This window comes from Epinephelus lanceolatus, chromosome 16, assembly GCF_041903045.1.
Source record: "Epinephelus lanceolatus isolate andai-2023 chromosome 16, ASM4190304v1, whole genome shotgun sequence".
Classification (NCBI taxonomy): domain Eukaryota; kingdom Metazoa; phylum Chordata; class Actinopteri; order Perciformes; family Serranidae; genus Epinephelus; species Epinephelus lanceolatus.
Window position 1 is genome coordinate 28,869,359 of NC_135749.1, and position 16,662 is coordinate 28,886,020.

General features: G+C 40.9%; 1 protein-coding gene across 5 annotated transcripts in view; it reads right to left on the bottom strand.

Annotated features, from left to right (window-relative positions):
* pleca (plectin a) overlaps nt 1-16,538 on the bottom strand; it is a 140,259-nt gene extending 123,721 nt beyond the window's left edge. For 3 of the 5 annotated variants that reach the window (XM_078175815.1, XM_078175814.1, XM_033636137.2), the window contains exons 1-3: nt 16,253-16,538; nt 15,511-15,548; nt 9,317-9,487 (exon numbers count right to left, since the gene is read on the bottom strand). In XM_078175815.1, the coding sequence (XP_078031941.1) occupies nt 9,317-9,487; nt 15,511-15,548; nt 16,253-16,412 (369 nt within the window). In that variant the 5' untranslated portion in view covers nt 16,413-16,538. Of the gene's footprint in view, nt 1-4,172; nt 4,523-9,316; nt 9,488-15,510; nt 15,549-16,252 lie in introns of those variants that run through there. The other 2 variants (XM_078175813.1, XM_078175816.1) reach the window with 2 other exon arrangements.
* Between the last annotated feature and the right edge of the window lie 124 nt (nt 16,539-16,662).

A 16,662-nucleotide genomic window follows, 5' to 3' on the forward strand; every position in this document is an offset into this window, starting at 1 on the left:
TATCATCCCAGATTTTGGATACAGCCTTTTCTTGGTTTTGAAGGCTGTATTACAGTAAAGTGGTGTAATTTTTGTTCTGACTCTTCTATTATTTGCCTTTAACCACTCAGTCATTATATCCACATCACTGAGGATTATTTATCAAAAATCTTATTGCGTAAATATCATGTGAAACCACCAATAGTCAACCCTACATTATTGTTGCAGCATCAATATCGAGGTAATTGATCAAAAATATTGTGATATTTGATTTTCTCCATATCACCCTTACTGGTATCACCCTGCAATCACCACATATTAGACGTACCAGACCACCAGGTAGTTTTTGTGTTTTTCACAATTTCAAGCAGACAAAAGGAACTACTGAGGAGTTGACTGTTTTCAGAAATAAAGTTGTTTGACCTTCATGCCTGAGAACAAAGCTCTACAAAATATTTGGCTTAAATATAAGACATGTATGCTTTTGAGTTTCCTTTATTGTATTTTTAGTAATATTTTTCACCAAATTGCCTGTCAAACCCATGGTCAAACCTTTGGAAGGAGTCCGTTTTGAGACCTCCTCTGACTGTTAGCGGGGTAACTTTACCGCTAACTATCTTTGTGTACTCACCGTTTTCTGTTCATCTTATTTTTCAGCCGCCTGACAGACATTCCTGTAAAGTCCATTTCGCGATTATTTCAACAGTGGGACTCGGCTCGTTAGTTAACAAGTTAATGTCCTAACGTACATTAGTCAGCAGAAAATTAAACTGGACTAATATAATAAGGCTAACCTGAAATATTGTGGGCTGACTAACATCATCTCTAGAAACACCTGATAACGGTCGTGTATAAAGTCGCTAACATTAACTCGAAGCTAAAAACAACCCATAATGCAACGCTCTCTTTAGTAAAAAGGCTGTAAGCCTAAAGGTAAGCCCAGGTGTCCTCATCCATGAATGAAAATATTACTGGCTGTGAATAAAAATGAATAGTCTTCAAATATTATATGCCTTTTTCTAATGCTAATTTTCAGTGATCTTATATTTTGGCTGGAGACAAAAAGGTCTTATTTAACAATATTCTGGAGCAGGACTAGGCAATATGGTTGAAATCCATATCATGATATGAATTTGTTTCAAGTAAATTTTTTGCTTACAATCAATATACAGTATAAATCTAATTTATAGCCTATATCAAATTAAAGCTGTACGTTTGTTTTTTAAAAGGAGCTGAATGCGGCATATCTATGATTCCATCATACATATGTTTCCCAACATGGAGCAGCAAATGGTGCTAAATCAATAAAGCTAACAACAGCAACAGTGCTGACAGAGCTAACATTGTTACTTGGGGGGGGGGACTGGAGGATGGGAGCTATGCTTCAGCAACAACACCATCCTGATATCAGCAGAATCGGACAGAGCTTGGATTACAACGCACACTGAGCATGACTTCATTCTGTGCTCAGGAATGAAGGAATGTACCTGCATTAGTCTATGCACATCAGATAATCAGTAACAGTTATCAACAAGTAACATTTGCTGTAAAATAAGAAACTAAAGTATATTTACATGTGATTCCTTAACTCCCATACTGACATAGTTTTCAACTAGCCTATATAGGCCTACTACAACAATATCATAGAATTCCTGACACTCAGTCATGGCTTTCTTTTTTGTGTGCCACCCTGAGATTCTCAGTGGTCCCATTTGGCCACCCCTTTGAAAAACGTATGGGGATGGCTCTTTACAGTACATAATCTATGTAAAACAAAAACCCCAACAACTCATTTTGTTATTAATTACAGTTATCTGAGAATAATTAAAATGTTGCAACACCATGCAATTATATTACCATAAAATGATTCCACAAAAAGTTATGATTTCCCAGCACTATTTTGGAGCATCTATATTTAGACCTAATGTGCAGCAACCAGGACAAAAGCTTACTCTTGCAGCCCCATGCTCAGACTGCTGTCTGATGAGGAAGTATTTTTTACCAAAATCCTTGAGACCTGACCCATTCAGGGAGCTGCTGTGAGGAGCAGGGCCGGTGCTGCTGATGCACTGTACAACGTCACCACGCTTCCACCTTCTTTTTCAGCTGAGTCACCATCCAGCACTCAGGATGCTCCCCACAGGGGCGCTGGCTGCACTGACACAGCCTCTCTGATTGGACAGGAGCAGACAGGACCAAAGTCCCAGGAATAATGTCTACAGTGCATTAGATACAGTTCACATTCAGGTTATGATTTAGCTCAATGCTATTCCTGGCTACTTGTTGTTTGTTGTTAGGGCTGCAGTACTGCAACACTATTTATTTCTTATATTATCATTAGGAGAAGTGATACTGACATAACACATTATTAATCAACCTATGTGGAAGTTTCCTTTTCAGGAAAACTCATGTTCTGCCAGTCAGCCTATCACACCATACCCCAATATTTCATGAGCAAACTAACAGTGTTTGCCTCTGAAAGTAGAGCAGTAACACATAATACTTTCCTGTGGCAGTTCACTGGTGTAACCTAATGGAGACATGGGCATTTTGCCACTATCTGACCAGTCAGCTAATACTGGGGCTTTACAGGTTCAGCTTGGCTTCCAGGATTCAGTCTTTAATATGCAATAAAAGATACTTCAGGAAAATGCAGAATGGATTTCATGAAAGACTAGAGCTGCATCTAGTCAAAGAGTTATGTTAAAAATTCATAACTTTAAAAATAGCCCACACACAGTAGATAAGACTGCCTAGAGGCACCACTGAAAGTTAGCACATGCATGTGTGTAGCATATGTGCATATGTATAGCCTCAATATACAGAATCCCTCAGGATTCAGGCAGCAGAGTGTGAGCCCTTTTCATGTTTGAAGCTGTAAATGGATCATCACTGTACCGCAGAGCACTGATCTATTCAATAATCACAAGCAATCATCTGCTGCTTTGACTTTGAGACAATATTACACATGGATGGGTAGCTGAAGGGTCCTACCAGGCACAAGCCCAGGGGCCCAAAGTGACAGGGAGCCCTGTGGCCTTCACTTGCAAAATGTCATTCAATTGAATATGTATTGACCACGAAGAGACTCAAAATGAACACAAAGAGACGCACATGACCACAAAGAGATGCAAAGGAACTGCAAAGAGACACAAACTAATTAAAAAAGTGGGCAAAACAACCGCAAGAAGACACCAGACGACAACAAGGAGACATAACATGACTTCATTGGGACACAAAACAACCACGAAGAGACACAAAATGACTTCACTGAGACACAACATAATCACAGTGACACAAAACAAACACACAGAGACACAAAATGACTACAATGAGATACAAAACAACCACAAGGACACACAAAACAACGAGACATAACAAGACTTCATCGATACACAAAACAACCACAAACAGATGTGAAATGACTACAAAGAGATTCAAATCCACTTTAAAGTCTGTGGTTCTTGTTCCTGTGTAGGAGACCTGGTGGGACCCTTTGCATATCTGTGCCCAGTGGCCCATTGTCTCATAATCCGCCCATGACTACACATTTCTGATGAAAACATTACTTTTATCCTCCTGTAACACACTGCTATTCAGAGCGGCTTTGCCTTCTTGTATGGCCTTTGCCCAAGCAAGCTGAAAGCATCAGGGTGAACCGTAGTTACCAGGCAACCCTGAGGAGCTGTAGAGAGTATGCTCCTGAAACTCCCCGGACTTGGAAGTGGAAGAAAGTTAAGTGGTGTGTGCTGGTATGAATAGAGTCTGACAGAGGCTGAATCACACTGACAGCTGAGTGAGGCTCCCCCCTCTCTCTCTCTCTGTGTCTTCCCCCCTTGAAGCTGATGGACTTCATTAGGACTGGATCTGTTGATCATCAGGTGACAGATAAAGCTGTCAAGTCTGGATCCTTCCCAGAAAAACTCACCTCTTCAGGCACTGCATCGCCACACCTGAATTCAGCTGCAGTGATGGGAGACCTGAGAGGAGCACCTGCTGGCTGACAGGTTAGCATGATGCAAAAAAAAAAAACACCCTCGCATTTTCTCACAGTGGTGACAGGTCGAGTTATGTCTAATCTGCGGGGGGGGGGGGGGGGGGGGGGGTTTAATGACACTAAATCATGTGATGAACAGCGTCGGCGATGCGGCAAAACATGAATTATGAATAATCTGTATCCCTGGTTTACTCACGCCAAAAATATCCAGGATGACAGCTGTTTGTGGTCCCGGATGAACAATCGCAACAATCTGGTTATCGCAGCAGCACCGTCGGCGGATAGGTCCCAGTTAGATCCGCTCAAAGTTACAGGAGCATCTTCCTCAGCCGCAGCGAGAGTCGCGCCTGCGTCCTGCGGTATCCTGGCTGTCCTGGCTGTGTGGTGGGATGTTGAGCCGCTCAGACCTGGACTGATCCGAGCTGTAGGGTGAGCCGAGAGGACGAATCTGCTCCCTCAGCCTGCAGCCTGCATACCTCCCTGCTAGTACAACGACACGGGCGAAGTTGTCGCTCAACAGCAGGCACGCATTAGGATGAAGATGAGAGGAGAGTTCTGATTTCATGCTCGGCCGGTGCGCATGTGAAAACTGAGCTCAGATCAGGTCGATTGCAGCGTGCGGAGGCAGGGGCTTCTTCACACGTTACACCCAAGTGATTTCACGTAAAGTTCGTTGGAGAAATATTCAAACAGTCATATCAACCTACTGTATTTCATATTGTGCTCATGTTAGGTGAATAAACGAGCATAAATCCATAATATTTTATGGAGACCTCATGCCTCCACTCTGGGGGTTCTTCTCTTTCCTTGAACTTCACACCTTCAGTTGTTACAACAGAGGACACTACTGCTGAGCTCAGCATATTTTCTGTATGTGGAAACAGATGGCTGCTGTGATAGTAAACATATAACTGAATATACTGATTCCATTTACACTTACATATGGGATCTGTCATCTATGTGTATGCTCTGGCCATACCTGGGTATAGTTTTTCACTTAAGCTTGAAGTCAACAGTAGGCTATATCATACAGTATATAACATTTTAAAAGGATCTAAATGGGGCACAAAGCAAAAATGACAATAATTATGCAGGCTGGTTTTGGACAAATGCAGAAACTTGTTATTCCAAGTTCAAAGGTGGTTGTCCTAAAGGTCCAGCGTGTAGGATTTAGCGTCATCTAGTGTTGAAATTGTAGATCTGAAATTGTCCTTTGTGCCAAGCATGTAGAACTACGGTGGCCAACGCGAAAATGTGAATGGCTCTATCTGGAGCCAGTGCTTGATTTGTCCATTCTGGACTGCTGTAGAAAGAACATGGCGTATTCTGTGGAAGATCAAGCTCCCAGGAACAACACAGCAACCTCCGGGACTGAAAAATGAAGCTAACACGGAAGTGCCAAAAAATTGCAAGTCCTTCTACTGGCCACTTCAGGCTGGCTCCAGAAACAAGTCAGTCCTCATAGACCCCATGTTAAAATGGCCAACTTTACAGCAGAAAGAAACATGTATACAGCCTGGTACAAAAAACAATTGTGGTCTCAATATCTAATTTCCCTGTTCATGACAACTGTATGGGGTTGATTTTTTTATATAACTCACCCTTTTAAATTTTATCAAGCCTCACAGTAATGCATAATTAAGGGCGGACTGCTCTGAGTGACAGGCTGTCTGCTGACAGTGTCCGCGGTTTCTCAGTCAGATCCACCCCTTGCTCCTCCACAGCTCCAGCGTCTACCCCAAATATGGTCACTTCTGGCTCCAAAAAGACAAGACAGCCAAAATGCCAAACTTAGGGAATGCAAGCTGCGATTAGACTGGTTAGTTTTAACCTACTGATGATGTGTTGTTGCAATAGTAATTCAAATGCCAATTCGACAGTGTGGCCAAATATGGAAATACAGTTTCTGGGTTCATCACATAATGCCAATGAGCCCAAAAACACTTTATCCCATGGACTTACATTGTGAAAGAGATGACTGTTAATCAGTGGATATATTTTTTGACCCCACACAACCCCATGAAAGGACTCATTTCACTATCAGGATTTGATTGATTCGGCCCCTGACAGTTAGAAAGTCTAGAACAGATGCACAATTAAATAATTTTTATCCCCGTTCAAGTTAGCGGAGGGCTAAACTGAAAGTTTCATACCATGGAAATTGAGGGTTTTTTTGGCCTCATGCACTACTGAGCAAAGTTCATAGAAATGACCAGGGCCCTGCCTCCAAAGCTGTATCCAGTTCTCTTTGTAAATGCATGAAGAGGACTTGCTCCATATTTAGATCTCAATGGCTCATTCTAAGGTAAAAAAAAATATATACAATGATCGTTTCAGGTGATTATAAACTAATAAAAATAGTTATGAATATTATATAACATTTCTGCCAATAGATGCCCCTAATTCCTACACACTGGACCTTTAAAGTATAACAAGATAATAAGTAAAGTTAAGACAAATAAACCATCTCCATGTCAACTGAGTAACTCCATCCAATGAAAAAGGCCATGAAATGGTAAAAGCTCTGGAATATACACTGTGATTTGAACTTACGTTGAGATTTTTTATGTTATGTCATTATGATGTATGAAAACAAACCAGAAAAAGTAAAAAACAAACAAACAAACAAAACAAAACTGAAAGTTCTCCCTAAAAGTCTTAGCTCACCAAATTCTTCCTAAATAATTCCAGTTGTTAATTTAATGATTACATACCTATTAGCATTCAATTTCTCTTGTGACCCTTAAATGTATAATGATGTAAAAATGACAGTAAATGTGAAAACTGCAGTCTAATGTTTATGAAATCCAGCTCATCACATCTACTGTACACTGTATGTGTTCGCTGTGTCTGCTAGCTGACCTCTGCCTGCACTTTAAAGTCATAAAAATGCAAACGATGCCTGATAGAAATGCTTTTAATCAGGAAAACTGTTCCATTTACTCTTCTGTTGCCTTGTGAGTTGTTTGTTCTGCATCATTTTTTTCAAGTTTCTTTTCACTCCAAATGGGGCCAAGTTGTACTGAGCTGAATTAAAAACTATCATGCTGAGCAATTACGTAACTACAACACCATGAATGATAGACTGCTTGTTTGTGTGGCCCTACTACATTATTAGTTCTTGTAGAATGAATCAATGGGCATGGAGGAGTCGGGGGCAGGGGGAGGGGAAGCGCTGGCTCAGTCCCGTTCTGAGCCCATTCTTGTATTCATAAATGATGCATGCTATCAGTTCTGAATGCCAGCGTCTCTTTGCCAGCTCTGTAGCCATTGTGCTGACGGGTCAACATGATCAACCAAGTGCTCCATGAAGCCAGAGAGCAGAGGAGCTCAGGAGAAGGCGAAGGATGCTCCAGGTCAGTTTAAATGTGTTATAATTATTGTGGTAAATCATTCAGTCATGAACAAGCCAGGTGACTAATTAAGGCTTTTATCTTATTTCCAAATACTCCTGCTTCTCTGTGTGAGTGCCTGAAGTTTGATCTTGCAGTATTTTAGTAACATACAACTAATGAGCTGATATTTTGTTGTAAGTGTCCATAGGACACATTTATATGGTGCTTGAGATGTATTAAAGGTCCAGTGTGTCGGATTTAGGGGGATATATTGGCAGAAATAAAATATAACATAATATGTATGTTTTTTTTTAGTGTATAATTACCTGAAAATAAGAATCATTGTGTTTTCATTACCTAAGAATGAGCTGTTTATATCTACATAGACAGCCAGTCCTTATGGAGATCACCATGTTGCACCACCATGTTTCTACAGTAGCCTGGAACAGACAAAACAAACACTGGCTCTAGATAGGGCCATTCACATTTTTTGGGGTTTTCACGTTGGCTAGCGTAGTACAGCCCCTTCATTACGAAAACATGGGGAAAACACAGATTTTTTAAATGTGAAACAACTTCATTTAGTGTTTTTAGCGGATTAAGTCACTGGGACTGGTTGTTTTGGAGAGGAGACGTCTGCAGATAATTCAGCTCCTGGTAAAAACCTCCTGAACAATGGACACAGAGGGATTCCTAACCAAGAGAAGTTTCAGCTGGTTTCAATCTGCAGTCCACACCATGAGATGCCACACTGGACATTTAGGGTGTTGGAGATATCGGCGATAGAGATGTCTGCCTTCTCTCCAATATAATGGAACTAGATGGCACTCAGCTTGTGGTGCTCAAGAAAAAAAATTCAACAGCAATGTCCCTTTCCATAAATCATGACCTGGTTACTAAAGATAATCCACAGAACTTGTTGTGAGCAGTTTCATGTCAGAACTTTTTTCTTGCAACTGACCTACACCCACAAACAGAAACATGGTGCAGAAAGAAGCATCATCTACTTATGAACAAGAGGTTTATGCTTGTGGTAATGCAAGATGTTAACATTAATGGTGTTCTCCTCAGCTGAGCTGTAACGTTAGCTAGCTCAGTGGTGCTAGGTGAGCTAGCACGCTTCCTTCTGTGTGGTGACACGGTTGGCGGGTCAAGTTCAGTTAAGTATTTCCCACATGATACTGCTCACAACAAGGTCTGTGGATTAACCGGGTCATGATTTCTGGAAAGAGATATTGCTGTTGAGTTTTTTAAATGTATTTTTTGGCACTTTAAGCACCACAAACAGAGTTCCATCTAGTTCCATTATATTGGCGAGAAGGCAGACATCTCTACAGCCAATATCTCCACCAATTCAGTCCAAACAGCACTACGGTTAAGAGGAAAAATATGTAGTTTTGATTTGGGGGTTAACTGCTCCCTCAAATACAACTTAAAAGGAATTTAAATAAATTTTAAATAGTACATTTTAATGACAATAAAGGCACTTGAAGATTCAATATGACGTAGTGCACAAAAATGTATTGTAATCACCTTAAATTGAGCTGAAACATCTCTAAAAAAATCACTTAAACCTAAAGTTGTTCCAAAGTATTCATTTAGTACTTAGTATGCTATAATTCACATATGTCGTATACGTATATTGTCTCTCAACTGGGTAAAAATCAATATTATAGTCCACTGCCTTCATAGTCACATTAACATCTGACAGAGGAAACAGTCATTTGTGTTTCCTCAGGCATCCACTGATACAATGCAAAGCAAAACTGTTAGTCGAACTAAAAGGATTAAAATGAACATGCATTAATTGTTTCTGTACTTCAAGTGTAGAGCAGCTGACTCTGAGTCATCAGAGCCCAGTGAACAAACAGCTCAAATTCAAATCATTGTTTTAGAAAGGTCCAAAGACTGACTTATTAAACCAAACACAGTGGATGGAGAGAGTGATTCTGAAATGCCAGGAAACAAGGCCTTTGATGACGCACAGTGGAGAAACGTTCCTCACCTTCTGTGATCTCACTGCAGTCACAGTTTCCATGTGTACTTTAAGAGGTCGTCTCTTCCTTTTCCTGACTGCCGGACACGGTGGCTCCTGTCCAAGGGCCACAGACTCCTTCACCACAACTTCCTCTGACTGGACAGAAGCAGCTGGCTTCTCTTTGGGCTTTTTCTTCCTCTGAAATTACAAGATGCATTTATTTTTTTAAGCATGATTATCTACCTGATCATCAGAGCAGAGTTGTTCCTACTGTATCAGCTGCTGCTGCCTCTCTGACATACAGATTTTAATTTGTCAAGGTTTCAGTTTAGACTTTTGGCTACAGCATGATGTTTCAGAGGCAAACACACAGTTTAGGGACAAAAACCTCAAATCACTGTAACATAACATCTGACATAGAGCCAAGTTCAGTTTTTATTTCCAAATTAAGGCTTGTTTTTAATGTTTGCTTTGAGGAAAGTCCACTCTCCAATTACAGATCTCACCATTGGAAAACAGCAGCTCTTGATATTTGGCATGCCTCGACTGAGCCAGACAAAAGACTTCTTATTCAGAGCCCATTGATTGTGATTAATGCTGTCAGGTAAACAAATGGGGTTTTGTTTTTCCTGCTGCTGAAATTCCCTGAAGAGGAATAAAACTACACTGAATGAGAGTTTTCATCCAAGTGAAAAATCATATAGAGTAATTAAATGGAAACTGTGCAACATTTGAAAGTGAAGTAAGTTACGTTTTTACTTGACATCATGATAACGTGGATAAATAAGACACTATAGTCCACACTAGTATTTGTCAAATCACCTTTGCTCTTTTATCCATAGCTATTTGTGTTGGTCATCTGCCAGCAGGCTTTTGGAGGAGTTATAAATTTTGATTCTGTCTAACTCCTGCAATAATCTTTAGTTAAGAGTTTTGAGGCATGCAGCATTCTGGTAACTGGTCATTTTATAGCTCTTCCTGTACAGTGGCTCTGAGAGCTCAACACACTGCATCTTAAAAAAACCCATGCAAATAGAAAGAACACAATAAAATATAGAAAACATCATCATTAATTTGAAAATGCGTGCAAAGTAGTTAAGTATTTCAAGTGTGAAAGTGAGAAAACAACCTAACACAGAAATGCTGCAACTGGTATAGAGCACAACAGACCATTTTCCAGACTTTCAGATATTTTGCTGGTAGTCTACGATGCGTTCTCAGCCCAGGTCGTCTCGTGCCGTTGGTGTAGATACCAATGTCTAAGGCACCCTTTGGTGTCTCTAGAAGATGCACTTATGTGAAGCACAGTTGTGTCCTAAGTGAAACTTGTACCATGTGGTTGAAGTTGTTGTGGTTAGGTTTTGGCAACAAAATTACTTGGTTAAGTTTAGAAAAAACCTCATGTTTTGGGTTGGCATAAATCTGTAAGAGACAAACATGTCACAGGGCTTTCGTCAGTTCATGACAGATGGACGCAAGTTACATAAGATCACGTTAAAATAGCACTGACTTCATACAAGCAGTGGTGTCCTGGGTGTTTGTTAGACCCATCCACCTCCCCTCCCACCCACCGTAGACAAACTTTCTCACCCTTAATACTATGGCAGTTGTTCTGAGTTGTTCTTGCTGCAATCTGAGTTTATACCGGAGTTACTTAAGAGCCTGTGTGTCCAACACGTTCTCATCCCAACTTGTCAAATATCACCGCTTTGTCAGTGGACTTTCACCTCTAAATATGACGTGTCAGCTGCCCTCCTGCATCTGTTGTTGACGTTCCAGGAGGGCATGTCAATTTACGCTTGTCACATGTATTGTCTTTTAAAAATACACTTATATTTTCCCAGGAAATGTAAACTTGTTGTTTTTACGTTTATTTCCTTGTGCAACAAAAGCAAGTGGTTAGGTTTAGAAAAAAACATCTTGGATTGGTTTAACATTCACACAGGAAGAGAACAGCAGGCTCGTGAGTGAAAGGCCGGGGTTCATCAGACCCATCCACCTCCCTTCTGGCCCACCCTATTGAGAATTTCCAGCTCTTTATAGTATGTTGTTGCCTGCAGCGTTACAAACTTACACTGCCTGGCGGAGTATCATAACGTTTTTTTCTAAATGCTGCACATGTGCTGTCAGATTGATGAAGATGTTTTCTTCATATTTTGTCTATATGCATGTGTTTTCAAGTTGCAGTGTGCTGAGCTCTCAGGACCACCGTACCCTTCTTGCTGTTAATTAAATCAACAGAATGCATGAGTGACATTTCCATTGTCGAACAATGAACAAGCCTTTCTTTCATTCACTCGTTGGAAATCACATGCAGTCCTCATGAAATCATTCACATATTGCATATAGAAATGAAGCTCTGCTGTATCCTCTGACCCACCAACAGATACAGATCATGATGGAATATTCATGGACCCCGTCCATAGCTTCATATTCGTCGTTTTGAGATGTTTTTGCAATAAATAGATTACCTTTAACACTCTTGGCACTTTTCTAAGACATACAGAACATGCTTATACAGTATTTAGCTTTTGCCACAATGGGGCCATGTGTTCTCCATAGTTGTATTTTTTTTTTATTTGATTCAAGACAGAGACTGACAGCCTAATATTTTATGGTCACACTACATTCGTTGCTGTGTGTAGCTCTGTTCTTTAGACAGAGACCTCACATGCCTCTTTGTTCATACACTGGCTGCTACAGAAGGAAACGGACCTCTGTTGGCGTGTTAGTGCCAAACAGACAAAGGGCTTCACTCATGGAGCCGTTTCAGAGAGCCTCTCAAACTTATCGCACACAATGACTGCACAGTGCTTCTCCACTCTGTAACAACACTCATAATGACTGCGCCAAAACACACTGAGTGAGGCCAGTACAGTTGCAGATCTCTCAGTATAACATGAGCCCACTTGCAGGACACTTAATGGAATTGCTGCGTGATAAAGCTGCAGCAGCTGAGAGGCTTTATTACAGTACACAGATTATATAGGAATGATATAAACAGTAAGGTGGGATAACAGAGGGTTAAAGTTTAAGAGGGTCCTTTAAATAGGTGTACTGCATTCATGTTGTATGACTTGTAACAAAACAGACTGTCATAGATGCACCATTGTTGCATGTCTTTCAAAAGTCTTTGAGGGAGAACAATGTACTTTGTTTTATGGTTCAGCAAATGCCAGTTCCCCTTATATTTATAGAGGAACTGGCTCATGCTGGAAACATTAAATCCATCACTTCCCCTTATTACAAAGACATAATATCAAATGTAAAAACAGGACATGCTGCAGGCTGAATCACTGCAGAGTAACATAAATGTTTTTAGCCCAGCTAGTTAGCAGTGTGACTCTCAGTCAGTCCAGGCTGACATGGCTTGATACAAACTTTGGTACACTCTCCAGAGGATGAATCCTCATGAGTCTGGTGATCCCCTGATTTTTCATGTAGCACCACTATGAGGTTGATATTTGTGATTTTGGGTGAAATAGCTCCACAGCTATTGGATGGATCACCATGAAATTGGGTTCAGACATTCATGTTCCCCAGAGGATGAACTGTAGTAACTTTGGTGACCCCCTGACTTCTCCTCTGCAACTATTGGATTGGCATAATATTTGGTTCATACATTTGTCTTCACCTCATAATGACTTGTAATAACTTTGGTTATTCCTTAAATTTTCATCCAGTGCCATCATCAGGTCAGGTTTTTATTGTTTACCTCCAAAACTGGCATTCCCAGCAGCCTCAGCTGTACTTTGCTTATACTGTTAGCATGCTAATACGTACTAAGATGGTGACCATGGCAAACACTACAGACCTAAACATCAACATGTTAGCAATTAGCACACAGCCATAAGAGAGGGTCACTCCTATGTTCCCAGGGTCCTGTGTTCCCCAGATTTATACAGCACATAATGGGAACCCGGTCTCACTCCCAGCTTGTCAAATTCTGACACTTTGTCAGAGGCCTTCAGCATCAGACACCGACCCACAGAGGCACCCCTTAGTGGCAGTAAGAGAAACACCGGGCAGCAGTATTTTTTAAAGCGTCAGGCAACTACCGTAGTATAAAGAGCATGGAAATCCACATAGGGTGGGCAGGAGGGGAGATGGATGAGACAAACAAACTCCAGACTTGGAAGCCCATTTGAAACCAAAAGAAGATGGACTGTTCTTATAACAATGTAGTGAGCTAATATGTGTAGCATACTATGCTATTACCATGTGTAACATGACAATATATTACATTAGTAACAACTGTACTTATTTTAAGCCAAACTATAATGGTTTTTTTCTAAACTTAATCAAGTGCTTTTGTTGCCTAAACCTACAAAAGTAAAACTAAAAACAAAGTTCTATGTTGCTAGCGTTGTAAGTTTATTTTGAAGAAGACTTTATGTATTTAACGAGCAGAGGCCATTCATTTCCTGTGAAAAAGGAAGTTTGTTTTGAAAAGAGACAATGCATGAAACTAGTGTAAATTGACACGCTGTACCGAGTATCCAAAACTGATGCAGGAGGGGTAGCTAGAGTGTCATATTTTGACATGTAGGGCCACTGACTGAGCATCAGTATTTGATGAGTTGAGAGTGAGAATGTCTGAGAGTAATGAAATTGTAATGGGACAGGTCTTTATCTAAATAAGGTTGCTCCTCTTTAAGGAGAACAGTTCCAAAATTATTGCAGCCTAAGGGAGAAAAACTAATATAAGAATGAATTAACTGAGAAAAAAACCTGACCAATTTAGGAATGAAAAAAGGGGCAAACTATGGGATAGTAAAGAGGTCTGGGGCCAGGTTTAATTCCCATTTCTAAACAGGTTAAGGTTAGGAAAGAGGTCAAAGGTCAGGTCAAGGTGAGATATCCATAACAACTAACTATTCCCTATAACAAAGAGGGTAAGATTAGGGAAGAAGACCTGGAAAGGAGGTTCAAAACCTTAAGTAAACTTTCTTGTCAATTTTAATTAAATTAACATTTATCTGTTTGTGGCTCTTCGTCTGTTACATCTTCATCTCATGTCTATCGATATGCAGAGCAAACAGAAGCTACTTTAGGCACAGAGAGTGATAAGAAAGTGGTACGCACACAAGAAGCGTGTGTTAACAGAATACTGAACAGGGGAGCGTGGGATAATATAAATACCCTCCCCCGAGGGCGTAGATTTCATTTTAATAGTACATATGAAATGGAGGAAGTTGGGTCCTCACCCCGGAAACGCTTAATTTCCTGTATTTTGGTGAATTTTCTTGCACCACTTTCTGCTTTTCCTGCATCAGGGGTGGAAATATCTTAGATTTCATCAAAATGAAAGGGGAGGTGGGCAAATATATGTTCTAAATATTAGGGGGGCATATTTCCCCTGCATCCCCCCTCCAACATCTACACCTATGTGCTCCCTATTGTCAGTGCTTGACAATGATGTGCAGGCAGTCTACCAATTGAAATGCTGCTGATTGCCTTTAAGAACTCATTCCAGGCTGTGTGCTTATTTCAAAACATCAGACCCAGTTAAAACGAGGTATCCCTGATGGACTATTTAAATGCTGCAAGGTAGGTTTATTGAAAACTGAAGCACGCGACAAAAAGGTAGGGTTCCAAAAAGGTACCAATCAAGGCCAGATCCAGCAGTGCTTTTTTGATTTGATCTTTGTTTTTAAAAACCTACGAGGCCTCTCAAAAGATGTTAATTTTATGTTTAGATGCTCAAATTAAAATATTTGACAGTGACTTCATTAACAGCCTTGATGAAACCTTGTTAAAATCCTCCAGTATGATCTCTCTGATGCATTGAGGCACACAAGCATGACATTTAAACTACTCACACTGCATAATGTTGGAGCAACAATTGTGACAAGCTTGAAGTGTCTGTCAGACATTCGCAGAGACATATAATCATGTCATACCTCTACATAATAATAGTACAGCACACTGAACAAGTAGTAATGAACTTGTCAGTCTTGCTGGTCTCATGTGTTCCTCTCCTGTGCAGGCTGGTTGTATGAAACTGAGCAAACTGCAAGTGAACGAGGACCTCTGAAGTCTGAAGGAGGCATTACAAGCTGACACACTACTGTGATAATGAAAGCAGGCGCCACTTTGAAGACTTCATCGTGATTATGCAGGAATGTAAGGCATGAGGTGCTCACATTTTTGGTGTAAATGAGGAAGGTGTTCTTTAAAACAGACAGAACAATGTTGCTCTTATGAGAGATTTTTCTCACCTGAGTTGCAGCTTTAGATTTGGAGTGCTTTGCCAACACTGTATGGAAAAGAAACAACAAATATTACCTTGGATGGAACAAAAATGTTGGTCAATCATTATTTCAACTACGATAATGAAGTGACTTTGCTTTAAATATCTATAGTACAGTAGAAAGACAGAAAAGTCCTGAGTCATTGTTTGCTGCAAGTATTCACATGGTGCTTGCAGTGACATGCAGGTTATCATGACTCTGCAGATCACTGTAGGCTTTAGCTGCATGCTGATCCATTGCCTTACATCATGTCAACTTTATACTGTATCATTAGGCTCACATTCTGAAGTGTGGTACAACACTAAAGTGTAGTTTCACATTCCCAGCTAAAAGAAAAGTATGCATGTGATGGCTCACAGCAGTGTCCTAAAAATAAACGTATTTTATTGTACTAAAAAGTATGAAAGACCCATTGTGTCCTCTCTCACATGGCGTACAAGCACATTTAAACAGTAATCAGAACAGCTCCAACCACAAAATGGAGGCAGAGCCAACACGGGCTGGCGATTTATGGAAAATGTGGATACTGCAGTCTTGGAAAGGAATCACTAACAATTTACAATTACCAGGCTTGGAAAAAAATGTGCTCCTCCTCGTAAAATCGAGCCTGACTTGAGAAGTGCAAACTTCACAGTAAGCAGCATCAGTTCGGTTGTAAGCCTGTCACAGGCCTCCACACACATACTGAGAAGGAGGGGGGGGCACCTACCTGCCAGGTACCTCTCCAGGTTGGGCGAGGATCTCTGGTTCCAACTGTAGCAGCAGAAGAAGAAGAGCCAGACCAGGAGGGTGGCCAGCACCAGAACTAGGACCCAGAGGAGCCGGGCCACAGCTGGATTAGTGACAGCCCAGGCTGTTGGGATATCCATCCTGACGACTGTTTAACACACTGCACACTGTCACCAGTTGAGCCTCACTATCTACTCAGTCTGATTCCCCGAGTGTGACTGCAGCAGAGCTCATGAATGGGTTGCAGTGGGCCGGTTTGTGTCCTCTCGGGGCAGCCACAGTGCCTACAGCAGCAGGAAGAAGCAGCAGCCAGAGCAACGGCAACCACAGATGGATACCAGCTGTTCCAGAAGGAGCCGTGCACAGACCTCAGCCCACGTCAGCTCTGAG